At 55.9% G+C, this 25794-nt stretch overlaps 1 protein-coding gene across 2 annotated transcripts in view; it reads left to right on the forward strand.

The window, feature by feature from the left end:
- Window positions 1-25794, forward strand: part of CNPY1 (canopy FGF signaling regulator 1) — a 55370-nt gene that overhangs the window by 22230 nt on the left and 7346 nt on the right. The window contains exons 1-3 of one of the 2 annotated variants that reach the window (XM_046020070.1): window positions 21681-21789; window positions 22172-22375; window positions 24089-24185. In XM_046020070.1, the coding sequence (XP_045876026.1) occupies window positions 21727-21789; window positions 22172-22375; window positions 24089-24185 (364 nt within the window). In that variant the 5' untranslated portion in view covers window positions 21681-21726. Of the gene's footprint in view, window positions 1-21680; window positions 21790-22171; window positions 22376-24088; window positions 24186-25794 lie in introns of those variants that run through there. The other variant, XM_046020069.1, reaches the window with a different exon arrangement.

The raw sequence follows: 25794 nt of genomic DNA on the forward strand, positions 1-25794 counted from the left end.
TACTGAACACATTATCACTGTAATTAAAAACACAAAGTATGGGTTTTGGGTGTTGTTTTTTGTTTTTTGTTTTTTGTGGGTTTTTTTTGAGACATCAAAAGAATTCCATGTTATTTCAAGAATTCTAATGCTAAAATGTAGCATTGTTCTTAGTGGGAAAGACACGCACACAGACTTGTGGTTTTCTTTTTTACAAAGTGCTTGACATAAAGCTACACTGTGGCTTTCTCCTGATTTGTTCAGTGCCCGTTCCTGGGGCTCGTACTGGCCTATGAGTAACACAGTCGGCATGCACTTGTCGCCTGGACGTTGTGAGAGTCCCGGGAAGACAGGGTTGGACTGGGTGCCTTTGAAGCTCTGTCTGGTCTGGCTCTGTCTTCTCCCTGTCGTCCTTGCGGCCCAGAACCTCCCCTGGCACGCAGGTCTCCCCTCTCCCAACGTTGTTCTGGGAAACGGACAGGCGTTAGTGTGTTCGGTACGAGATGACACGGAGTGAGAGGAGTGAAATCTAGTCCTGGAGACCGGACAGTTGGGGTTCTGTGCTTTTGTAAAAAGGAACCACCACTACTCAAGGTTTCGCCAACATAGTTCTTTAGTGTCCCACAGTGGGAACCTAGTCCTTGCTCACGCCGGGTGGGCAGGGAGTCAGCCCCACCCAGAGTCCTGCTCACTGTCCCTCACTGTCCCTCGTTGTGCAGCAGGATGGCGGGGCAGGAGGAGTACTTGGGGAGGTTTTCTGGGCAGACCGCGTGAAGAATGGGGTTCCTTACTTCTGCCCACACGCCGTGGCTGGGATGTCACACGTTCTCACCCAGCTGCAAGACGGGCTGGAAACAGCTGTGTGTCCAGGAGGAGAAAAGACGGTGCAGTGACCATTTTGCCGTTGTGCTGGTGACACGGCGTGCATCCCGGGGCTCGGTGTGCGTGAGTGGGGTTCCCGCAGACCCAGCATCGTAGAGCTCGAGTTCAGAGACGGCCTCCCGGGGCAAGCGGGACCACCGGCGAGCCCCACCGGCTAACCTGGTAACACGGCCGGGGAGACCAGCCCGGCCTGCACTCTAACCCCTGCCCGGGTTTCTGCCTGCGGCCAGTTCTTCTAGCAAATGTCAGCAGTCAGAGCTCCACGGAGAATAAGACTCCCTCCCTGTTTAAAACAGGAATTTGATGGAGGCTTTTAGATGCTTCCACACCCAGACCCCCAGGGAGCTGCCCACAGGAGAAGGGAGAGTCCAGAGGCCACAGCCCAGCAGCCCTGCTGGGTTCAGGAGGACAGTCCTGAGCTGTGACTCAGGGCCCAGCAAGTGACTGTGGCTGCTGCCCTTGCAGCTGGGACCTGCCTGCAGGGTCCGCTGCTGTAGAAGGAAGAAAAGGGACGACCGCCCTCACCCCCGGCCCCGTCTTACTACGGTTCCATGCCCGGGTGCCGGGAACCACTCCGGAAGCCTGGGGGGAGGCTGCAGGCACGCCGGTCGTTGGTCGGAGCGGAACGAGCCGCAGAGCGATGGCCTCCCCTCCCCCGTCTCCCCAGTCACACGGGAATGCGTCCAATTGGCAAGTCCTCTGTCCCAGAAAGAACCACAGCTGCCAGGAAGGCCGAGCCGTCCGGCCCCCCAGTGGGGGGAGGTGGGCTGGGGCCACTGCCAGCCTCCCCGCGCCCAGCCCGCTGGCTCCCTGAGCAGGGCGGCGGCCTGGCTGCGAGCAGGGAGCCCGTCTGGGAGCCCGTCGGCGCCACGGTCCTCGGGCTCTGTGCTCTGCGCATCGGCAGCTCTCAAGTCCTCTGGGGACACCTTCTTGTCTCACTCCCACGAGTTCCGTGACACCCAAGTTCCTTCTTCGACCCAGGGCACCTTCGTCGTTCCTGTGACCGTGAACCGAGGCTCTGGCCTCTCCCCATCTTTGGAAAACTCCCTTGGGTGCTCAGGCTCTCCCCACCCAGGGCCCCACGCTGGCCAGGGAGGTTGAGCCCGGGTCTTGGCCCCGCAGCACGGACCTCCCTGGAGGCAGGGGCAGGAAGGGCTGCCGAGAGCGGCCCGCAGCCGGCAGAAAACACGCACTTACTATGGGATGACTACGGGATGGCCCCGCAGGTGTGGAATCTGCCTGGGGAACTGGGGCAGGCTCCTGGGTCTGTCTGTCCGTCCTGGGGCGGGAGGAGCCTCCTCCAGGCTGTCTCCCTCCTGTCACATGCCGCACCACGTCCCGGGCTGCTCCGTGGCCCAGATGGCTCCTCATTAGCCAGGGTAGCCTCCAGCTCCCTTCGCCCCTTCCGGAGAACAGTTCCGACCCAGAAAGTCCCCGCCGCCTCCGCCACCCGCCTTTCCCAACCGCATCATGGAAAGCTGACAGGCTCCGCTGCCTCCGGACGCGAGCGCCGGGCAAGGGCTGCAGGTTCCTGATCCTACGCCCTGTTTCTGTCACTCACGAGCGGCCCGGAGTCTGGGAACCCCGTGCCCCCACGTGGCTGGAGGCCTTCCGTGCCCTGCGGGACCGCTGGGTCCTCCTTCGCCCCCGCCCGTCTCACGCAGCCCCTCCTCGCCCCCACCTCCAAGTGGCCCAGGACCTGTCCCGGGGCTGCCTCTGGGTCGATGCCATTGCCCCCCCCCTGCCCAAGATGGAAACGGCCCAGCAGACAGCTGCTTCCTTCTCAGCCTGGCGGGTCTCCGGGGGGCCGGGGTGAAGCGCAAGCCCGGGGGACGGGAGCAAGCGTCGCTGTGTGTGTGCACACGTGTGTGAGGTGTGCCCGTGCGTGTACCCACAGCGCAAATGCGTCAGCTCGGGGCTGCCTATCACAGAGCAGAGAGCGTGAGACTCGGTCTCGTGACCTAGGAGGGTGGGCAGGCCTGGCTGGGACCCGAAGGGCCCCCCTTCGGCCGCCGGGACTGTTTGTGGCCCCAGAGTGGGGCGAAGACCCCTTTCTCCCACCCCACGGTTTGCCGGCGCTGCTGCTGTTCCGGGAGGGGCCAGCAGGGGGCCGTCTCCCCAGGGCTGCCCACCCCGCCCGGCCCTCCTGGCCCGAACCGGGATCAAACACTCCTGGTCCCCAAGGATGGGGGGCGGAGGATGATGCGAAATTAAAAGGGAAGGAGATTATTTTAATCCTCTTGGTGGGCGCTGCAGCAACCAGGAGTCGAGCAGCCAAGCGTTGGCCCCGTTGGCGGGCGCGTGGAGGACGGTCACCGGAGCTCCCACGCGCACAGACCTCCGCCGGGACAGGGCATGCGGCCCCCGAGACTGCTCCCCGGGCGGGTGCTCAGGTCTCCCCATGCCTGGCACCGCGGGCGGGTGGGATTCAGGCCTGAGGTCGCATGGCACGGCTCCGGGGTGTCGAACCTGGCGAGGACCCTGGGAGGAGCCGTAGGAATCCTGGCGACTCCCTGACGCCGGGGGGGCGGGCACGGGTCTTCTCTCCGTTCCCATTCGTCCCAGGCCTCGCCGGCCGCCGGTAGCCCGGTGACCTGCAGCCTCCTCCAGCCTCTCACTTATGCCCAAACGGGTGGGGGTGGGTGAACTGGAACATTAACTTACTCTGGGAATCTGCGGGGCACAGATGCCCCCGTCTCCCCTCCTGCTCTCGTCCGCCGTCTCCAGCGCGGAGCGCAGAGCAGCTCGCTGTCCACCGGCCGACACGGCGAGGGGCTCGGAATTGCCGAACTCTGGCCCGTTCCCTGCTCCCAGCCTTCCTGGATGGGGCCGGGGTGGGGGGGGGCTGGGGAGAAGCCTGCGCTCCTCGGTCCGGTCCGGGGCTCGGGGGGCCGGGGTGACCGCGGACGGGCCACGCCGCAGGAAACCTGCTGCGCACTCACCTGCCTGGGGTGTGCGAAGATTCCGGTCACCGCACATGGGTGAGCTCTGCCTGGTGAACTCCCCGATTCTCCGGTGGCGAGAGAAGTCCCCTTAGACACGTCCCGTCATCTTACCTGGAAGTGAGCAACTTGGAAAGCATGTGCGTGGGAGGCGCGGTTGCCTGTCTTGTTCCCTGACTCTAGACTGACGGGGTGAACTCTTGGGCCTGGTTGGGGAGACAAACTTTGTTCATAACGTTCCCCAGGGGCCAGAGATGCCCGTGGGCGGGACGAGCCACAGCCCAGGCCTGCGGCCAGGCTGACAGGTACCCCGTCCAGGTGGCAGGCTTCTCATTCTTGCCATGTGGGCTCATTTGGGAAGGGGTATCGTGGGAGTTCCCAATGCGAGGTCTTCTCCGTTGGGTTTGATTGAAGAACAACTCCAGACAACATTTCCAGGAGGAGACGGCAGGCGATATAAAATAAAGCGATGATGTAGAAAGGTGTCCTCATTCCAAAGTGGTGAAGAATCGCTTTCACAGAATCTAAAAAGACAACGACCCTGGGAAAGAAACAGCCTCGGGCCTGTCTGCAGATACCACGCTCGGACAAGCACAAGAGACTGAACTTTCTCTATTAAGAAACTGGCTTGAAAAATCAGGCCGAACATGCAGAACCCCGTTTTTTTCCCTCTCTGACTGTCGGTTTCGGGCGCCTGGGTGGCTCAGCCGGTTGCACGTCCTACCCTTGATTTCAGCTCAGGTCTTGATCTCAGTCAGGGTCATGAGTTCGAGCCCCACGTTGGGCTCCATGCTGGGTGCAGAGCCTCCTGTAAGTGATAAACAAGCAAACATCAGTATCATTTTCCCTTATGGAGCGTCCTACTGGCCATCGATCTAAGTCAGCTATTGTGAGCTGGTATTCACACAGATTCCATTTTATGTGCTCAAACTGGCATCTGGAAGCCTGGCTCGCTCGGTTGTCACACTTGGCGCAAAATGGGCAGTGAGGGTCAGGGTAATTTACAGCAAGGAGGGGACCCTTTTGGCTGAGGTCCTTTCTAATGCTTCTGGACCTCCTTGGCTGTTGGTGTTCAAGGCTTAGACGTCTAGGCAACCGACGAGGCAAAATCCCCCTTCCCCGTTTCCGAGGTGTTTCCCTGGAACTCTGTCCCTTTAGCTGTCTCCACTGAGCCTGACGCCCCTCCTGGGGTTTCCTGCGGCTGGACTGTGTGCGGCTAAAGGCCGCCAGAGCTACCCGGCGCTCCGCGGAGCAGCTCTCGGGAAACAGAAATACCAAGAAGGAATTATCCCATCTCTGAGCATGGGCGGTGTGTCTTCGGGCACACCTCCGTCTGACTAGGAGGTGCCCGTACGCTGACCCGCAGGGAGGTGAGCCGGGCAGGATGACCCGCCCGGTGGAAGGCGGTCACCACCCCGACCCCGCCGTGTGCTGGGCAGGCCCTCGCGGGGCCGCACCAGACCCTGCCCTATTTTCCAACAATGTGCAGACCTGCTCAGCTTTCTCTGAGCCTCCCAGACTTAAATGCCAGGACTAGCGTAATGACCCACATGCTAGAGTCAAACAGCGTTGAGGGAAAGAAATTCTGTCATTTAGCTTAGTATTCAGCACCAGAGGCCAGTGTCCGATGTGGACGCTGTTCCTCGAGTTTCAAGTTGAAAAAGCAAACACTGAGTGTAGAAGGCAGAGATTAATGTTCAAGAATTTTGGCGTGCTATGACCCAGTTTTTTCTCTTGTAAAGAGTTGATCTACAACAAGTAGTCTGCTAACAAGGAAAGGGTCCCACAGGTTGCAGGACATGCGAGCCACGGGGGCCTGTCCCCCCTTTCCCCGCCTCCCCGCCGCAGGCGTGCGCTGAGGCCCAGCGGGTGGGACTGGCCTGGGCTTACCGGCCAAGGTGCCAAGACGAAGCACCCTAGAGTTCAGCCCAGATGCCACTCCGAGGAAGCCCAGGGCAGTGACTCGGCGGCATTACAAGCCCCCGCGGACACGTAGGGCCTGGGGTAGGAGGTGCTCCTGGCCTCCAGTGGGCAGAGCCGGGTGCGATGGGAGGTCTTGGAAGCACAGGAGAGGCCCCAGGACAGAGTGGTCACTGGTCTTAAATGCCAGCGGCGCCAAGGGGGAGAAGCCGCGTTCTACCAAGACCAGGTATTTTCTTTCCTCAGATGGGGAACCCCAGTGTTTGGGGAAAGTCCTGCCTCTAACTGCACAAAGAAGGCCCTGCTTGACATGCATCATGGTTTTAGGGTCGCAGGGCCCTTGCTGCCGCCCTAGACCTGGACCGGGGTCAGATCCCGTCGGGAGAGGGGGACGTGTCGGTAGGAAACTGAGGAGTTGATGTACCCGGGTCTGGGGCGACGGTGCCCCCAAATCCACGTCCACCCGGAGCCTCAGAATGTGACCTTGTCTTTAAACACGATCTTCAGAGGTGTTCTCAGTGGGGACGGGGCGATCTCGCGCTGAGGTAAGCCCAGTCGAGGACTGCAGTTCCCCCCGAAGGCCGGCAGGGACACAGAGAGAGGCAGGGATGGGGGTGCCAGCAAGCACGGCCAGAGCATGGCGGGGGCGAAGCGTGAGGTCCCGCAGGGGAGAGAAATCGGAGGCTCGGGCACAAGGTGGAAAACAAACAGAACAAGACCACGAGCCAACAGTCCTGCCGCGAGATTTCCGATCAACAGCTGAGTCTGGTTTCTCTGCGAGATCTGCAGATCAGCCCCTCGGGCCTCAGGCATCCCTCCGCCCAGCATGTCCTCTGCGTGTCCACCGCCCTCCAGTGGCCTCCCAGGCCATCAAGCTCACTGCCGGGGCCAGCGTTCTCCACACAGGTGGACGGTCTGGGTCCACAACCTGGTCTCTAACAGCAGAGACACCTTTTAAGAGATCAAGATGCCACATGTTTGGAGAAAAATGGGAGCCTCAGGACGCCTTTGGAAGGAAGTACAGACAAGCTCCCCTTTGGAGTTTGGCTCCAGACGAGGGGCTGCCTGGCACAGCGTGGACGGTCTAATTCAGTGCCCGACCCGAACGTCCCTTCTCTCCAGTTTCCATGTGCCCCGCACACTGGTGACCACAGCCCATCCCTCCAGCAGAGCTTAATGTGGGACAGAGAAGGGACAGTGACCTGGGACCGGGGCCACCAACACCCAGCTGCCTGAGACCTGGCCGGTGTGGCTCAGGGACCAGCCCCTTGGCCGTCCCACACTGGGAAGAGGAGTGGAAAGCCATGAAGGGAAGCTTGGCATGGTCAAAGCTCTGATTGAGAGACTTTAAATTTTATATTAAGAGGGTCTCATTCTCCTGCACATTGTCTAAGTCGAGTGGAGAAATAATTAGGCTCTTTGGACCCTTCTCATGTCTTTCTCTGTGAACTTTCCGGAAACATCAGAGTGAGGGAACCTCTCTAGTCATGTTGAATTGTTACAGTTTGGGCCCGTCTGGAGAGCTCTGCTCTCCCTTCTGTATGAAAATGTGGAATTAAGGGTCAACTCTAATATTGTGAGGCTACTTGATCTCAGTGACCAGATCACCTGGTCAGCCGTCCCGATGCATCAGGAGGGCTCGACGTTCTGACGGAGGGCTCAGGCGGTGCCCATCGAAGCCTGGGTCTCTGTGGGCTCCTGGGCCCCCCCCAGCAGTGGGCCGACCGTGGCGGGGGGCATCTGCTGGGCTGCGAGTGGCTATCGGGGGAGAAGAAGTCGGAACAGGGATACTCATGCCTAAAGACTCCACTTTGGGATTTCTAATTTTTTTTTTTCATTAAAAATTTTACATCACCCGAGTAACACGCGGTGATCTGAGCTGGAGGCATGCAGACGACCTTGTAACCCACCTTCCCGTCCACTCAGATGGTCGGCAGTCAGAGAACCCCCGCCAGGTTTCCCCACGCTCACCTAAACTCCCAGAAACGTCCACACATTCAGTATTTTTTCTGTCTTTTTGTCAGTTTAAAGTAAGCATGTTATATAGATCCCTCTAAAGAATGAGGAAATGTTAAATGAAATAAACTCGAATGTGCAGTTTCACTGATTTCCTCACGCTCTGGACTGAACTGCGCCCCCCATCCGTATGTCGGAGGCCAGCCCCCCACGTGAGCACGTTGGACGTGAGTGCATTAGGGAGTGAGTCAGGTTCAAGGAGGCCACGAGGGCAGGACCTTGATCTGATGGATAGGGCTGGGGTCGTCCTGAGAAGAGAAGAAGGCTCCACAACTCTGTGTTGGCTGAGTAAGAACAGCGAGCCAGCCAGCAGGACGGTCCTCACTGGGAACCTAACCCGCCGGCACCTCCGTCCTGGGCTCCAGCCTCCAGAACCGCAGGAAGTGCGTTCCTGTTGCCTGCGGCCCCGGCCAGGGCAGGCAGAGCAGGCTAGGACACCCCCAGTGAGGACGCATCAGGACGCCTCCAGCCTAGTGGACAGAGGCCCCGCCTGTTTGGGGTCTGTGTCTGCCCCCCCCCACTGATGGTCCCACGGAGGGATGTGTCTGTGCGCTGTGGGACCCAGCGGCGTGGCAGCCAGCCTCCTGGGGAGCCTGTCCTCCTGCAGTTCAGAAAACTGTTGGTGTGACCGAGAGTGAGTCCGCCTCCGACAAGGTGAGAAACCCCAGCCGTCCAGAGTCAAGGCTGTCCGTGCGCCAAAAGGGACACGTCTGGCCACCCACACCCCGTGACCAGGGACACGCGGGCACCCTGGGGAGGGGGACAAGAACTCCTGACCCCGTCCGTCGAGCTGTGAAATAATCGTGATGTAAGACTCAAGCCGACAGGAAATGGGTCAGGGACACACACACCCAGGCTCGCGGGGAATCTAACGAAACTGCGCGCCTCCGAGAAACCGCAGCCCTTCACTCGGAACCCAGGACAGCAAAACCGAGGCGAGTTTTCTGAATTTTCTCCCGATGGGTTTAAGTGCTGCCTCCGTGCAGAGCGTGACTTTGGACGTGGTGTGTGTGTGGTCCAGCTCCCTCTTCCGGCGGGTGACCCCATGAGGGAGCGAGCCCTGGCCCTCCCTCCGGGGCTCGGGGACACCTCGTCAGCTCTTCATGAAGATGAATTTGTCAGAGACCGAAACGCGGACTTTCCCTCCCGCAGTCCTAACATCGGATGACGGTGGCTCCTTCGCAGCTCCCGCTACTTCCCACCTGTCGTTCCGGTTGTTGCTACGCCGTCCCGCGTCTCTGTCCGGGGCCGGACTCCTGTCACCCCACGCCCCGCACCTGCCGGGAGAGGATCTGCTTCGGGGCTCTCCGTGTCTGCCAAACGGAAGAACAGAAGAGTGGATGTCTGCTCGGGGATGGGCCACTTCTCTATTGGTTCTGTGACGTGTTTGGGGACGATTTGCACTCTTTTGGGAAGACTCCAGGAGAGGGACAGAATGTCAGGGAAAAAGACAATTTGTCACGTGTTAACCTCCTGAGTCGTTCACTCGGGGATACGTGTCCGTGGACCGGTGTGTGCGGACAGAGAGAGTCTCTGGATGAGGCTGGCGTTTCTAGACGAGACTCGGGGGCTGCAGCTCTGTGCTCGGGTGCGTCCTGTGTCCCCGCAGGGCCGCTTCCCACAGCCAGCGCCCGGTCCCGGAGGCGAGCCTGTGGCCAGTCCCTGCGTCCAGCGCTCGCACACACACTCTGCTGTGAGCACCACTGCCCGGGACGGCCTGGAACGCTGGCCACGGTCACCATGGCAGGGCAGAGGTACCGTGTTCCAATTAACCAGAATGTTCTGGCGAAGGGTGAGAACAGCAGCTTTAGCGTTTGGGCCTGGATGGGGATTGAATGCTAGACCGTCCTCAGAGAGAAGAGGTCAAACAGATGACTCAGAACTCCCAACAGATTAACAACAGTCATTACCGGCAGCGTACAGTGATGGGAGGGAACGAGAGTGTAGCCGCTTAACACAGAATAGGGCTGATTAGCTGGTGCCGACCACGCAGGCGTCTTTCCATCAGAACAAACCCAAGTGTGGTAGGACGTGCGGTTCCCAGCCCACCCAAGCCTTCCCCCTAGGTCCTCCCTGGGGCCCAGAGCGATGGAAATCCTTCCTCTGGCCGCGCATGGCCTCGGGGCACATTCACAGCGGCACCGCAGCTCGGAGGGCTGGCCGTTGGACACCCCCATCTGTTTTTTGTGCCTGCCAGTGGACTTGCACGTCTCCTGGGGTTGCTGTGACAGAACAGCATGGACGGGGCGGCCGAAACAGAAACCGGATTCCTCACTGCTCGGGAGGCCCGATGTCCTAACCGAGGTGTCGGCAGGCCTGGTTCTTTCTGGAGCTCTCGGGAAGCACAGACTCCCCGTCTCCCTGGCTTCTGCTCATGGCCGTACCCGACCCCCGCCCCACCCCGTCTCTGCCTCCGTGGGCACATGGCGGTCCCCCCTCTCGAAGTCCGGGTCTTCTCTAAGGCTTACAGGGACATCAGTCATGTCAGGATAGAACCAATCCTAAGGGACCATGACCTCGTCTGAGCTAATTATACCTGCAATGGCCCTGCTGACGAATAAGGCTGCGTTCACAGGCACCAAGGGTTTGGGCAGGAGCATGTCCTTTGAGGGGGGGACACAGTTTGACCCACAACAGGCTTTAGAGTTGATGACCTGGGGCCTTCCTGCTGTCCTTCTGATTCCGTGAGGCTGAGTGCGCTGATCCTCTCTCCCCCGTCATCTGCCGGGCTGTCTCGGGCGATGGGGTGCTGGAAGGGTGCGGTGACGTCCCTCTGCAGCCCCTCCCCAGGCTGGCTGTCCACCAAGCAGCTGCTGGCCGGGGGCCACGTGGCTGGGCCAGTCTCTCCCCTCCCCCACCCCCCACAGGGAAACAGACCCTAACCTGGACCTCCCCTGACGGCAGGAGACACGCTCCCCTCCCCCACCACTCCCCACCCCGTCTGGGAATACGGCCCGATGCCATTTCCCCCTGGTCTCTGGTGTCTGAGTTCATTTCCGGTACCTAAGATGGTTCTCATCCAGGCTGGTTCAGCCCATTTGGCATGAATAATTTCACAAGCCTGGTCTTAGACGCTGCACAAAAGTCTAAGTACATAATGCATTTCGTAATTCTGTCACACTCCAAACAAGCTGTCAAAACTGCCTGCATGACTTATCCTTAATAAATCCCTAGTCCTGTTAATTGCTCCTTATTCCTCTGAATAACAATTGTTGGAATCCACAAATCGGGCGAAGAATGGAGGGATAATGGGGATGAATTTAGAGGATTGCCACTGGTTCTCCCCCAGGACGAAAGGGGCGAGGCCTGGCGGTGGGCACGGAGCAGCCCCCAGCAGGGAGGCCGGGTCTCCCCGGCCCTGCGGCTGTGGGCCTGGCGGTGCTTGCAGGGTTCTTGCCATGGAAGCTTCGGCAGCAAAGGGGGGCCTTGATGCCTTTGACAAAGATCACCAGGATGGGAGACTGGGTTCTGGGACACTAATTTTCATAGAAACAGTGACTTTGGGGGCACCTCCTCGGTGCTGCGGTGGGTAGGGGGTGTGAACCGCAGAGGAGATGGCGCGTCTGGCCCTCGGGAGGGCCGTGGAGGTCCCTTCCCGCCGGAACACCCCGTGGAGGCAGGGAGGGCTCGCTCCCTCCGGCCCCCGACATTCAGGGAATGACTAGAGCGTCAGGTAGACCTGGCCGTCTTCTGGCTTCAGCAGAGAGACTGGCTTGTGACCTTAAGCAAGAGCCCTCCCTCGGGGGCTGCCGACCAGGCCGCACCGGCAGGGACCAAGAGGCCCCCCCGGGGCTGCACACTGACGTCGTCATCGTACGCCCGGGTAAAAGCTGCTTTACTCTCCGTTCAGGGCGATGCCGTGTGCTTACCGGGTGTGCACGTGAGCACACGTGTGTGTGTGTGTGAGCCTGTGTGTGCACGTGTGTGTGCGTGACACATTTTTAGAACTCTTGCCCCATCCTCCAGGGGAGAAGTGCTGTCGGCATCCGGGAAAGGAAGACCGATGTTGGGGTGGGGGCAGGGGAGACAGGACCACGTCATGTGGGCAGGGGCGAGGGGACAGCAGGGACAGGACCATCTGGAAGAGGGGCTTGCGAGCGGCTTCTGGAAAGAACCAGACGGTAGATGGTTTAGGATCTGTGGGCCTCCCTGTTTTTGAAAGCCGTGGACAGGACGTGTGGGAATGGGTGTGGCTGCGTCTCACGACAGCTTTACTGGGGACACCAGTATTTGAACTTCACGCCGTTTTCACGTGTCACAAAATATGATTCTTCTGATTTCACTTACAAAATGTAAAAACCAGTGTTGGCCCACAGGCTACACACAAAAACGTGATGGCCTGGGGGGCCCCAGCACCAAGGGGGGCTCCACCCGAGGCCAATAAGGTCCCTGCGTGACTTCAGACGGGGGCCCCCGACCACCCGTGGCCCCGGGCTGGGAGGACAAGGACACCTGAACTTTGTTTGCCGCCGTCCCCTCATGTCTCGGGCGAGCTAGCACGCAGCAGGTGGTGGACAGGCAGTGGCCACGTGACCAAGTGCCGCCGTGGGCGCTGTGAGCCCCGCGATTCTCTCCCCCGTTGGTGCGGCCTTGACCCGCCTTCTCCTTGCCCGCCCGTCAGAACCGGCCACGTGTCCTGGCCACCGTCCCCAGCACGGCACTCGGGGGACAGAACCCAGCAACTGTGCTCGGCCTCCACCATCGCAGGGCCCAGCCGCCGAGCTCCCTGGAAGGCTGGTCGCACCCTCAACCAAGGACTCTGGGGCCTGGGAGAACGGGGGACCAGGATTTCTCCTCTTCGGGAGCCGTGTGGGGAGTCACTGACAGCAAGATAATGTTTACCTAAATACACGGAGAATCAGCAAGGAACGGATTTAATACTATCTCTTGGGATTCATAATTTTTAAATAGTGAAAAAATAATTCCGTTCCAATGGAGCAAAATAACCTCGTGTCTGTCTACTCCAGAACACATCGGCGGAGGCCACGGTGACCGCGAGCGCCGTGAGGGCTGTGAAGGAGGACAGAGGCCGGCGGTCACGGCCGGAACGGTGCTGAGACCAGCCTCCAGGTTGTGGTGGCGCCTTGTGCTGCCACGATGGGTCTGCACGCCGGGTCCTCCCACCATGACGAGGGGAAAGTCCTGGGGTGTCCAAGGAGCCTTGGGACCGGGGCAGCCTGTGGTGTCTGCTCTCCTTGGGGAAGCCATCGGAGACATTCAGTGGTTTGGCTCATAGTTTATTTTTAGAGATGTCCTCTGTGGTGGGCCTACGTGGGTTTCATGGGCTGGCCAGAGAGAGCCAAGTCGCAAACAAAACCGGCAAAGTGTGTATCAGGAATGACGTCGTCACCCACGCTGAGGACCACGGCCCGAGAAGATAATCCAACAGTAGAAACGTGGCGTATAAGGATGCACCGAGCGGACTTACTCGTTCATGTTGCTGAGTCCCAGGATGCCCGAGGTCGAGGAGCTGTCTGCTGGCTGCCACGTTTCCACGGGATGCCACGTTTCCGTGGAACGCCCTGCCATCAGCGAACGCGGACGCCAGACCGAGACGCCCGAGAGCGGGTCTGCAGTCGGGGCCACCGTGTGCGCGGGCAGACCTGGGACCTGCGGCGGCGTTTCTGCGGGGCGGAAGCTGGAAGGGGACCGGCTGGGTGGCCACGCGCCTGTCCCGTTCCTCCAGCCGAAGCAGCATCTTCTCACACACGTAGCTTGTGAACGTGTTGATTTATGAAGACTCGGGGTCCCCAAATGAGGAAAACCAAACCAAGCCCAACAAAACCTGTTCTTTAATAGGAACAACGTTGGCTTCTCATAGTCTCCTTGCTATAGACGCGGGCTGGGCTTGGCCCCATCAGTTCTCACATTTGTACCTGGTCCTCCCAGGCCAGAGGAGACTGTCCCAGCATGGCTGGGACAGCAAAGACCCACGGGGACCATGTCCTTGGGCCCCGAGGCCTGGTGGTCTCCTCAAACGCTTCGAGACTTTCCTAATGACCTCCCCGCTCGGCAGCTAAGGTACAGTGACCTCCCCAGGACCGGCTGGCCAGAACCCAGCGTCTCCAGGACGGGGACCCTGCCGAGGCAAGGAGGAGAGGCAGCACCTTCCGTGGGAAGTGGCGAAGACGTCTCCAGGCACCCGGATTTGCTGCAGCAAACGCCGCCTTCTCCCCTCCAGCCCGTCTCACCACGGGCTCTGCTGCAGAAGGTGAGCATTTCCATGGGGCTTCCAGCCAAGTCACACTCGGCCCTGTGCACCTGCCCACTGCGGGTCTGCAGAACAGGGGGAAGGTCAGAAATGCGCGTGAGGAAAAGAATGCCACAGAGGAGGAAAAAAACGATGGCTCCGAGCACGGTCAGCCGTGGGCTGCAACAGAAGGTCTTCTTCGTGGGACGGGTGCCCAGGAGCTGCACCCTTGATCATCCTTCACATCTCTCTGTCGTCTCCGAGGTCGATAGGAGATCTCTGGTCTGAAAGTGTGCTCTCTAATGGGCAATACGGCGTCTCACTGCTCTCGAGCCTCGTCAGGAGGATGGGGGCCTCTGGCTCTCCTAAAGGTGCCCTCCGCGGGCCATTCGGGGCTGCAGACGGAGGCGTCTTGTTCAGGCCATCACACACCGTGTTTCTAAAGACAAGCCTTGCAGCCAGAGCTCTCACCCCGTGGTCTGTCCTCCGGGCACCGCTGGCGGGCTTCTTCCGTGACCGAGCAGCGTGGACAGCTACAGGCCTGTCTCCACCACGCCTCTCACCCTCAGGACTCTGAGCCACATGGCCCCAGCTTCCCGGCACTCCGAGGCCACCTGAGCGCCATGGTCACGTGCAGAGCTGCACGCAGTCAGTCTGGGCAAGGCCGGGGCTCTGGAACACCCATGCTGCTGACCCAGGACATGCTTTGAGAGCCAAGGGCCTAGATGGCCATTCCTGGCCACTCTCGATTCCGAGTAGACAGGAAGGGGAAGGGAAGGGGGCGGCGAGGAGGGCCTCGCAGAGCTCTGCCCTGATGGGGAGGCCACGTGGGCCCCACTTCTCGGACACGGGAAGGACAGCATCTCCGCCCCCCTCCCTTCGGGACGGAGAGCTCAGACATCGGTTCACACTCCTTAAACGGTGTCAGCCGCGACAACCACAAACTCGAGCAGCGTCCAGCAAAATGAAGGGAACAATCGCACTTGAACTGATGAATTGGGCTCGAGAAGGTCGAGAAGGACTTTCCTGCCGGTCCCTCGGCCTGGTCCCACGCAGCCCAAGCGGTGTTATCGCGAGGACCGGGGACACGGGCAGGCCGGCAGCTGGCCGGGCCCAGCAGACCAGGATGGGGTGTTTGGGGGCCTCTCCCCACCCAGCACGGCGGCGAGACCAACAGAGAAGATGGGTTCCCAGCACACGTGCCTGCGCGGACCCGGGTGCGGCTCCTGCTGTCCCGCGTCCGCGGCCGGGCTGGGCCAGCGTCCCCTCGGCGTGCTCAGCCCAGCTGGCGGCTCCGCCATCTCCGTGAATGCTCGGTTTGAGGGGCGTGGGCTGTGGCGGCATCAGGCTGGAGACCTCCGGTCTGCGCAGCATTTGCGGCTGCGGCTGCGACCACAGAGGACCCGAGAGCCGGGACGGGGGTGGGGCTTAAACTCCAGAAGCCTGGTGTGTCCTGGCTCTAGAGTGCGGAGTCTGTGGTTCCGGGGTGCGTGGCTGGCTCCTCTCCAGACCACCCCTCCCCAGCCGCACGTGGTGGTCTCCCTGCATGTCTGGGTCCTGAACTCCTCGTCGTAGAAGGACCGCACTCCTGCTGGGTCAGGGCTGCCCTAGTGGCCTCGGTTTACCTTCCTGACCTCTGTAAAGGCTCTGTGTCCACATGAGGCCACGTTCTGAGGTCCCGAGGCTTGCGGCTTCAACATAGGAACCTACGGGACACAGTTCAGCCCCAGAGTGCCCCTTCCTGGTCACTCGGTGGGATGTGACATGTGAGTAGGGCTGAAGGCATTTAGGAAACAACCTGCCCCCAAGGACTGGCTGGCGATGCCCCGTGCCTGGGCTCTGACCCTGGCTCCGTCCTCCTCTCCGTGCCTGTCCCCTCCCCTGGCACACGGGATGCTGGCTGCAAGGTCTCCAAGCTTCAGTGTCCTTGTGTCCAGCAGTCAGGGGTGGGGGACGTGGACAGCGACGGTCTTGCTGTGACAGGCATCACCCCGGGGTCTGCGCCACAGCAGACCCTTCAATATCCGGCCCCTCACCCAGGATAGAGGGGCAGAAATGCTCCCCTTATCTCACACCAAATTAGTGTCTGGGGTTAGAATAAGGTAAGACTTAATCAAAAAAAAGGATTTTTAACAAATATTACAGGGATTTGCCGCCGTTCGTGACGGTCAGCAGTCCCGTTGAAGCTGCGCTCCGGGGGCGGGGGGGGGGGGGGGGGGGGGCGGCATCTTTGACTCCTCCCGCCATGGGCCTGGCTTTCCGGTTTGACGTCTCCACGGTGAGTGTGCCTCCGTCCCGGGGACCCGACAGGGACGGGCGTGGCTGAGCCCCCTGTCACCGGGTGAGCAAGGGCACAGCAAACCGTGTGTGCGGTCTGCTCTAGTCCGTGTGCGAAGAGGACTGAACGCTCCCAAGTGCACACACGGTCACGTGCAGGCACCAACGGGTCACGTGTGTACACACACGGACACCTGTGCACGCGGAAGGTTTCTGGCTGGTGGAGAACTGGGGTAGCGGTCTCAGCCTGGCTTTTTTTTTCCTTTTTCATATTTTGTTTATTTATTTATTTATTTATTTGACAAAGCAGCGGGGGGCAGGTGGTGGAGGGGAACACAAGCAGGGGGAGAGAGGAGGAAGCAGGCCCCCCGCTGAGCAGCCAGCCCGATGCGGGGCTCGATCCCAGGACCCCGGGATCATGACCTGAGCCGAAGGCGGACGCTTCACCAACTGAGCCACCCAGGCGTCCCCAGTCTCACTTCGACTCTGCCCTTTTGTTCCTTTTGGATTTTTTTTTTCCCCTCGTCAAGTGAATGTGTTACTTTAGCTATTAAAAATGTTTTTAAAGAAAACAGCGCTGCGTTTCTGGTCCGTGGAAACCAGCGTGTGCGCATCCCCACGTCTGCGGGGAAGGAACAACACGGGCTCTGGGGTGCCGGTGTCCGTCGCTCTTGCTCTGGGCCCGCCCGCAGCTTCTAAGGAAATCTTGCCCTTTGCCACCCAAGCTGGGAAATGCCACAACAGGTTCCACGAACTCCGAGTTTTCACCTTTCCCATTTGGGGAAAGGGTTTCGCAGAGCTGGTCAGAAGCACGCCGTCCCTCGATTCAAGGAGACGGTGAAAGGTTCAGGGATTTGGGGCGAGGCAGGAGCCTGTGAAGCAAGGAGACAGATGCTGAATTAACGAGAGACGAGGAGCCACATGACTCTTCATCAGCATCTGCTCGACCTCTCCCAGGCCCATGCTCTCCCAGGGTCTCAAGTTTTATCTGGAATCACAGAGGAGTCTCTTTCCAGCCACCTGAATGATCTGTCTGACACGTAACGGAGTTTGGTAAATACGTGTTGAATGGATGGACAGACTCACATCTCAGTCCGTGAACGCCGCCACCCTGCTCTCGCCGCCCTTTCGTGCACTTTTTCTAGCCATGTTGTTTCCTTTAATCTGCAAATCCTCCCGGGGTCTGTCAACAGAGGGCAGGGCTCAGGAGCACACCAGGGAAGGGCGCCCAGAGCCCTCGCTCCCGGGGATTCTTTTAAAAGATGGGGAAATTGTGACATTTGCATGTGGACAAATGCATCTTTTCCATTTTACCCAAAATGCGTGAAAATTAAAGGTTTTCTTGAAGATGAACAGAACAGTCTTTAGAATGGGGAAGCGAAACGTGGGGGCCACGTTTGCATTTGATAATGAAAATAAAGGTTTTTTGAACTTTAGGGAAAAGTCAGATTGAGTTCAGGGGGCCCATCTAGAGTTCATCAGTGATGAACCATGATGCAATTTTTTTTTCTGACTCCATTTATCACTGTGAAGCTGGGAACAGGCTCCAGAATTTAAAAAAAAGAAAAAAGTGATTGGAAAAAAAAAATGATTTTTTTTTGAGTGGTAGGAAAATTCCCCCCAAATCACGTTCTTTTTCCTTATTTCTGTTCCCTCACAACCTGAGCATATACTTTGCCATAACATCAGGTGTGCGAGCAGAAGAATAGGAAACACTTGCAAAATGTTTTATCTTAAATGATAAGACTGACTCTTTTATTATTCAGATTAAAGCAGGCGCAATGCTGATGTTATTTCCATAAACGTACTGTGTCTTTGTGTCATATCGCGCTGAAATCTTTGTATTTTTGTCCCTAACGTTTTATTGATTGCAGAAATTCACCTGTTTTAACATGGAATTGATGGTAACTGGAAAAACTGATATTAATTCTATTATGTGTTGGCTGGCTTTAGTTCCCTAAACAAAGGCTACTTAAAATCTCTTATTGATTAAGTCCAGATGGAATTCACTTCTTCTGATACACAGAACACAGGCAGACTCTCCAGACCGTATTATTCCTCATCGAAACGAGCTCTTTTAGCTCTCTAATTATATTGTCTAATAAAACTAAACAGTCAATGCTATTTGCATATTATATGAAGAAGTGTCATAAACAAACTCATAGCAGTCAATTAACATAAAAGCTAATTATATAGCTCATCATCTTACAAGTTTCTGAATTCATGCTTCCCCTGTTGTAGCCTAGAGCAAAGGAGGCTTGAATTTTCCCTTCTAAATATTGACTTTTAACTAATATCAGAAGTGATTTCAATATTTTTATGGGTGAAAAGTTAGTGATGAAGCCAGACGCAATATTTGCTATGATGCAATTAAAATTTCTACATAAACTAAACCTCTAGAAAGAGAATCTTTGCAACCATACGAACTCAATTATCAGTCACTAAGCAGTTAAGTACTGGTTTCATATCTGAGGAAAAAGATAAGTGAGATTTATTTGAGATTGCCAGGCTGTTATGCAAAAGACACAGCTACCACAAGAACGTTTCCACGCCCAATTGTACACTGGAACATAACTGTATTCCTGCCGAAGTGTGATGGCTATCAAGCAAGAAATTCCCTACAAGACGAGCGGAGGCACAGTAATGAACGCACAGGGGAGGCACTGTGTAACTCACTGTCAGGAAGGTGTGTGCACAAACCCCTCTCTCCACTTTTCTACAGAACCCAAAGCCAAAACTTCCAGCTACTTGTCCCCCCTGCTCTCAAGCATGGGTACGTCCTTCCACCCCGCCCCCCCCCCGCCCCCCTTTCATTGCCGGAGGAGCAAGCCCAGGGTCAGAGGAAGCCTGAAAGGAAACAGAAACAGACACGACATCGACTCAGTGGGATTGGAGTTGTAGGCAGGTTTCAGAAGGGCAAAAGTTAGGATCTACTTCACACGCAATGAAGTCATAACGGATCGCTTCTGTATGTATAACTCACAGCAACGAGCCCCTGTTGGAAAAGTCAGAGTGATAAGAAAACTGCCAGAGAATCGGGTTTTCTCCGCGTACAATGATGGCGGCCGTCACCATTCATATTGTAATGAGGCTAGTATCTCTGAGACCTTTCTTGCGGGTGGAGACAACCCTCCCCTAAGATTACAATAGCAGTTGCGTTATTGACAAGGACTATTCAAAACCTTCATAGTACAGAAAGAAAGACTTCGTTTTATTCCACTTGTCTCAATACTTACTGCCCTCTTATAATCAAAACACTTTGAGGGGAGAAAAAGGCCCAATTATTCTATGAACAGTCGTTAAATTTCCCGAAGGCAGTTCGGCTAAGTGACTCATTTCAAACTCCAATCGTGTGTGTTTTAGCAAACATGGAAAGCATCTTTTTCTTTAGCATTTTCTCATAAAATTGGGTCCTTTGATTGAGATTTTAAAGACTATTATTTTTTAAAGTCTCCTGAAATAGCCTCCAGTAATCTCCTGTTGGGGTTTTTCCTTTCTTGTTTTTCGTGGAGATTGTGATGAAGCGTTTCTGAGCTATCTGCTGGCAAGTATTTTCTATTCTTCAAGAATGCTTACTCCACAGGGCCAGCTAACGACACGATGAAAAGCCCGTTCGCCTTCAGACTCACAAAACAACAACAATTCACGTGTTGATCTCTTGCTGCGAACATATCTGTGTTAAAATAGGCACCACACTCGTATATTTGAACATGGAAATTTACACTCCCCAAATTGAAAAAAAAAATCCGTTTTGTGTTAAGTTTTCATGTGGGGACTGTTTTTTTAAAAGTCTCAGCCCTGGAAACAAACAGAAACCCTCTCAAAATAAGTTGTGGGGGCCTTGTGCCCATTCACCCCTGATCTGCTCACATCCGAGATGCTGGGCGATTTCTGCACACCGCCCAGGACCTTAGGGCAATTAAAAACAACAACAACACATTTTCAAGAGCGGTCTCAGGTCAATGTGGAAATACTGGGATGTACGAGGACAGCGATGAGGGTTCCCCAAGCTCTTCCGGGCTCAGACCCCTGCCCTCCTGAGATGACCACTTCTCCCCTATTTCTTTTCTGACTGGGGACGACCGGGAAGGAGGGGGTGGAGAGAGGACCCAGAGTAGACTTCTCTGTTACAGCTAGATTTTTTTAGGTAACAGGGTGCACTCATCCCCAGAAAGTAATGCTGCTTTGCTGACGAGGAGAAAGTGGCATGAAGTGTTTCAAACATAGCAGGTACACCGAAAGGCCGCTGCCTGGCAGGAAAAAGCCCTCATCATTCTGCTAATGATCTGCTTGATTAACTGTAATTAAGAATTTACCTCTGTGTTTTATAACTTGCAGACCCAATACAAATGCAACCCGTAGCTCCTGTAAGTTCATAAAACGGATTTTCGGTTTGCCTGTTTACCCACGCATTACCGTTTTTTTACAATTTACAGTGCTCGATGGGCAGCATTAAAAGTGGAAATAAAAGGCGATTTGTATTCGGAGGGCGCTTGAAGCCACTTCCTTTAGGGTCCTTGACTGAGACATTAAAACACACACGCTGGGGAGTTTTTAAAAACTGATGGTTTCGTGCTCGCTTGGGCAGCACATGACTAAAAACTGACGGTTTAGGGAACAAACACATGTGTTGGTATATTCTAGTTTAATAAACGATTTAACTGCGGAAAATGAGCGCGTGGGCCTGGAAAGACTGGACGTCCAGCCCAGTTTGGGGGACCGGCGGGGACACGGTTACCGCGCACACGGTGGGGGCAGCGGGAAGTGAAGCGGGGGGTGTTTCTTGGCTTTTTCCCGTCCACGGGTCTGTTTTTCACGGAGTCGACTCCTCCCCGGAGCGGGGGCCCCGGGGGCGGCGGTCGGAAGGCGCGGGCGGGCAGGGCCACCGCGCCGGGCTGCGCTGGCCCGGGAACCCGCGCCAGATGGCGGGAGGCGCGGGGACCCTTTGTGCGCCCCGAGCGCGCGCCGCAAAGCCGCGCGGTCGCCGGCGCCGGAAGGGTTCACACTGCGTCTGAAGGGGGACAATGGTGTCCGGATGGATCAACGTCGCCGAAACCGAGTTCATTTGCGATTCAGCCCCTTTCGGCACGGCGTCCTGCAAACTTCCTACTTTGATCAGCAGAGGGTGGCGAGGGAGAAAGCCCGCAGAGGCCGGGCCGGGGCGCGTCCGCGGCGCCCTTGGCGGGTCCACGCCCCCTTCCGGAAGGAGCCGCGGGGACGCCGCATCCTGCACCTTGACCTGTCTAGACGGGCCCCGAGTTTTTGTCTCGGTTTCCAAGGGCGCGGGGCGCTCTTTGACCCCCGCGCGGGGCGGAGGTGGTGGCCACGGGGTCCTCTGAATCCTCGCCGGGTTCCGGAGGGAGCGGGGCGCGGAGACGAGCACCAGCTGTCCCCAGAGCCCGCGGCCGCGCCCGGGGCCGCCCTGCCCGCCCCCCTCCCCCGGCGCCCGCGGGCGTCAGCGGGGCGGCCGGGCACCCGCGCCCCGGGGCGCACCTCTGGGCTCCGCGGGGCTGGTCCGGGATGCGGGGGGCGCGCTGCCTCGCCGCGTCTCCATCCCTCCCTGGCCCCTCTCGTCCTCTCCAGGTTCCGCATCTCTCTCTCTCTCTTCCTCCCTGTCTCTCCCTCTCCCTCTCTCCTGCAAGTACATAATCACAGCCATTTTCTGTACTCGGTGCCTTGGTCTGCGTGCCCGGGGACTTTCCAGGAGGATGACCTGCACAAGTGGGCTTTATAGTTTGAATGTAGGGTTTTTCCTGCCCACTTGCAAACACCCGCCCTTTTTCAAAAGCACCGTTTAAGCTCACTTGGTAAATTCTGTAAGGAGGAGAGCTGCGCGCACGTTCTGCTGCGAGGGGGACGCAGGGCGGCGTTCTCGGGGGAGGCGAATGTCTCCATGGGCCTCCCCTCGAGCCCTCTCGCGCCCCGAGCGCACGAGACCGCTTCCCTGCCCGTGTTGTCTTCGCAGGTCCCCCTGGCCCGCTCGGAGGCTTTCCTGGTCGACCTGCTGGATGGCGTGTGCGAGCGGATGAACGAGTACCAGCTGGAGGAAGACCCAGTGACCAAGGAGAAGGCGTTTAAGAGATTTGCCCCAAGGAAAGGAGACAAAATGTACAAAGAATTTAAAAAATTCTATTTCTATTCTGATGCTTACAGACCTTTGAAATTCGCGGTAAGCTTTCTTCCCGGGCAGGTGAACCCTGGGCTCCACCAACCTCTCTGGTTTCTCTTTTTCGCTATTTGCTTGGGTTGTTGAGTTTGGAGACACTGAGCATTCGAATGTTGTGTTTGCTTTGTGGTCCTGCCTTTTCCGTGTTGACCGGGCATTGAGGGATGTGAGACACGTAACGGGGCTCTGGAGACAGGAGACATTTTCCAGAAAGTGCTGGGGCAGCTCCCAGGGACTTTGAGACACAGTCTGTGTGTTTCTGTGCCGTGGGGCTCGGGGAGGGGTCCCCGCGGGTCCCCTGGAGGCAGGTCTCTTCCAGGTTCCCACAGAAAGAATCAGGGGTCACGGCTCCTAGGTTAAAATCCAAATTAAAATGAATGTCGCTTTCAAATATTTACAGCCAAATGGTAGAGCAAGACTGACGTACATCATCCCCCCCCCCCCCCCCCGGGCTTCACAGAAGAGAGAGAATTTCTTTCCTGAGTTAATTCAAGTATTTTAGCACAAACTAAGTTAAACAAAGGCTTAGGTATGATAGCTGGCTTAATGCCAAACTTCCGTCCAGTACACTGTTTATTTTAGATGAAGGCTGGCCTCTGGGTTGCTAGAATGTGCCAGGCAAAATATATTGCAATATATTTCACTTTACTTAATGCTGTTGAATCAGACAAACTGATGGGAAAGCCTGTTTAAAAAATGTATTAAGTTCACACATTGGCCAAAATGTCAGGCATGCTGAAACCCTGAAATAAGGGCTTTAGCTGACTTTTGAAGATTTCATTTTAATTAAAAAGTAGAGGCAATAATTCCAGGTTAAAAGTACTGTGGAAGAGAATTTGCAATGAGTGAGTGTGCTTGCATTTCACAGGTTTTAAATCAACACATTATAGTGGAATTTAAATATTTTTAAAGGCCATTGAAAAATTTTAAAGTCTTGCTTAATGAACTTGGAAAATGATTTGCAAGTCTCGAGTGAATGCCCTTCTGCAGCTTCCTAATTCCTGGAACTGTAGCCCTGTGGGTCTCTAACACAGACACACACTTCACTTAGAATGAAGATTTTTTTTTTTTAATGTCTGGGCAAGTTTGGGCACCCTCTTCTCTGAAAAGTTAGGTTTGGAGGTCGAAGCAGAGTGAGATTATGAACGGATCTCTCAACCGTAGGAAAAGAAACTTCCCCGAGTAACTGTCAAGCATGTTACCCACGGTGGGATTGAGGCCGGGTTTGTTCTGATCGCTTTCAGCGATTGTTTTCACACTTCAGACTCCGTTTTAAAACCACAACGTGGATTGTTCTGTTAACTCTGAGGGAACGGGGTTTAACCATTTCCAAGGAGCTGTGTTCTTTAAAGGGCTCTAAAACAAACAAAAACAGAAAGCTAAGACTTTCCCGCCCCACCTTGGAGACCCATTTCTTCCCAGACCCCGCACTCCAATTTAAGGGAGAGGAACAGATCCAAAGAAATAGTTTCCTCCCTTACCCTCGTCTTTCAACGCCACTAATCAGTTGGTTAAGTCCCAGGAAAATGATGCGATTAACATTCTGGGGAGAGGGGGTCGAGCCAATGCGGTGATGTCTTCAACCAAGGGGGCTAATAAAAACGGGCCCCCTTGGCAACCCGATTTTCTGTTTTCAGCTAAGGAAGCGTTGGTAAGTGCTTCTAACGAGACGCCCATGCGTGTCTCTCCACCTGTGCTGTGATTCCGTTTCTGCAGTGCGAGGCCATAATAGAGGAGCATGAAGACGAGATACTCTCCCTTATCGCCCAGGAGGCACATCGCCTCGCTGACAAGCTGTGCGGTGGAAAGGCAGGTACTGTGTCTGACGTACATGTGTCCTCGCCGCCCACCCCCTCTCCCCCTGCGCTGCACCATGTTTTTTCTTTCTCCCTGCCACCGAGGGCTCTGCACCGAATCAGAAAGACACCGAGTAGGAGAAAACAAACAAACAAAACCACAGGGCTCCGGGGGTTCCAGCTCCCTCCTTGACACTTCTTGCCTCTGCTTTGTCAGCAAAGTCTGAGGGGCTCAGGCTAGACTTTCAGATGTTAAGGACCACATGCTCAGCAGAACTGGACGGATCCAAAGCACTTTCTCTTTCCAAACTCCGAGAAAGCTGGGCTCCTCCGTCCTGGATCAGGAAGGAGAAGCTCTTTAGGACTTGCCTCCAGACAGAAGGTGGGACCTTGATTCGGTGGGAGATTTTGAAAAGGTTTTTGTTTGTTGATCGGTGAGGGGAGCTGGATATTTGGTTTTCAAGTTAATTTCCCGGAAATCCACTTGTTCTTAAAATATTTTTCTTTCTGGCAGAGGGTAGAAAATAATACTTGAGTTATATTCACACACACACACACACACTCAGAAGCTAGATAAATGAACAGAACTTGATTCATACGAAGTTGAAACTATGTTACTACCATTGGCCTTTCCACCTGTTTGGCGGCCTGCGAACCTTCCAGGGGGGTGTCACTGTGATGCTTATTTAAAACACTCACCAGAATGTAGCCAAGTCGGGCAGCCTTTTCAGAGATCTTGGAGAAAATGAACGATGCACGTGAAGACAGTAATTTAAAGTCTTGGAAGTACTTTTACGCCATCGCAGAATCGTGAGATATTGAGCAATTGCTGATAATACAGTAGAGCGCACCTGCATCCCCGGTACCGGATTTAGTGCCAAAATCGTTAAAATACTGTTTACTGCACATTTGTAGGTAAATATTCATGTCATCAAAAGTTATTAAAGAAGAAAGTTATAAATCCACATTAACAGGGAAAAGTTTTCTTACTCTGAGTACATAATAGGGTTGTTTTCTGCTTAAAATCCAGTTTGAAAAATAATAATAAGATCCAGTTTGGTGGGGAGTTTGAAGAAGAGTACATGTCATGACACAGCCAGGGTTGGCCGGGACTGGGGTTGGCCGGGTGAGGGAGAGCTGACCCGTGGAGCTCAGTTATGTATCGTTGCAGTGTTGTGAAATCCACGTCGGTGAGGGCATAGCCACGACTTCCCAAAGAATGTATTTCTGAAGTTTTCGAACAATTTGGAGATGTTTATGTTATGCTTGTTATGACGTTATGCATAAGATCTTATGCTTGAAGATACAAGCAAAAATGCAACGACCAAGCCAGAAAATGTCTGTTTTCCCATTTTTTCCCTCACAAAGGGTTTGGACTCGTCATAACCATCTGTGGCAAATGCAGCAAATTTGCTCTATAAACACCTGTTCAGACCTTACAGGCCTGAGAAAGTTCCACCAAGTCTTCACAGCAGCCCTTGACCCTCGTTGTCAGATCCTGGGGGAAAGGTTCTGTTCCTAAATGCAGCAGTTTGACTTGAGTTCAGTAACGTCTTTTCACTCCTTTTGCGTATTTACAATTAGAAAAGTAAACGTGAACCCCGAGAAAACGTGAGCATAAGGGGA

The sequence above is a fragment of the Meles meles genome, chromosome 10 (assembly GCF_922984935.1).
Source record: "Meles meles chromosome 10, mMelMel3.1 paternal haplotype, whole genome shotgun sequence".
Lineage (NCBI taxonomy): Eukaryota > Metazoa > Chordata > Mammalia > Carnivora > Mustelidae > Meles > Meles meles.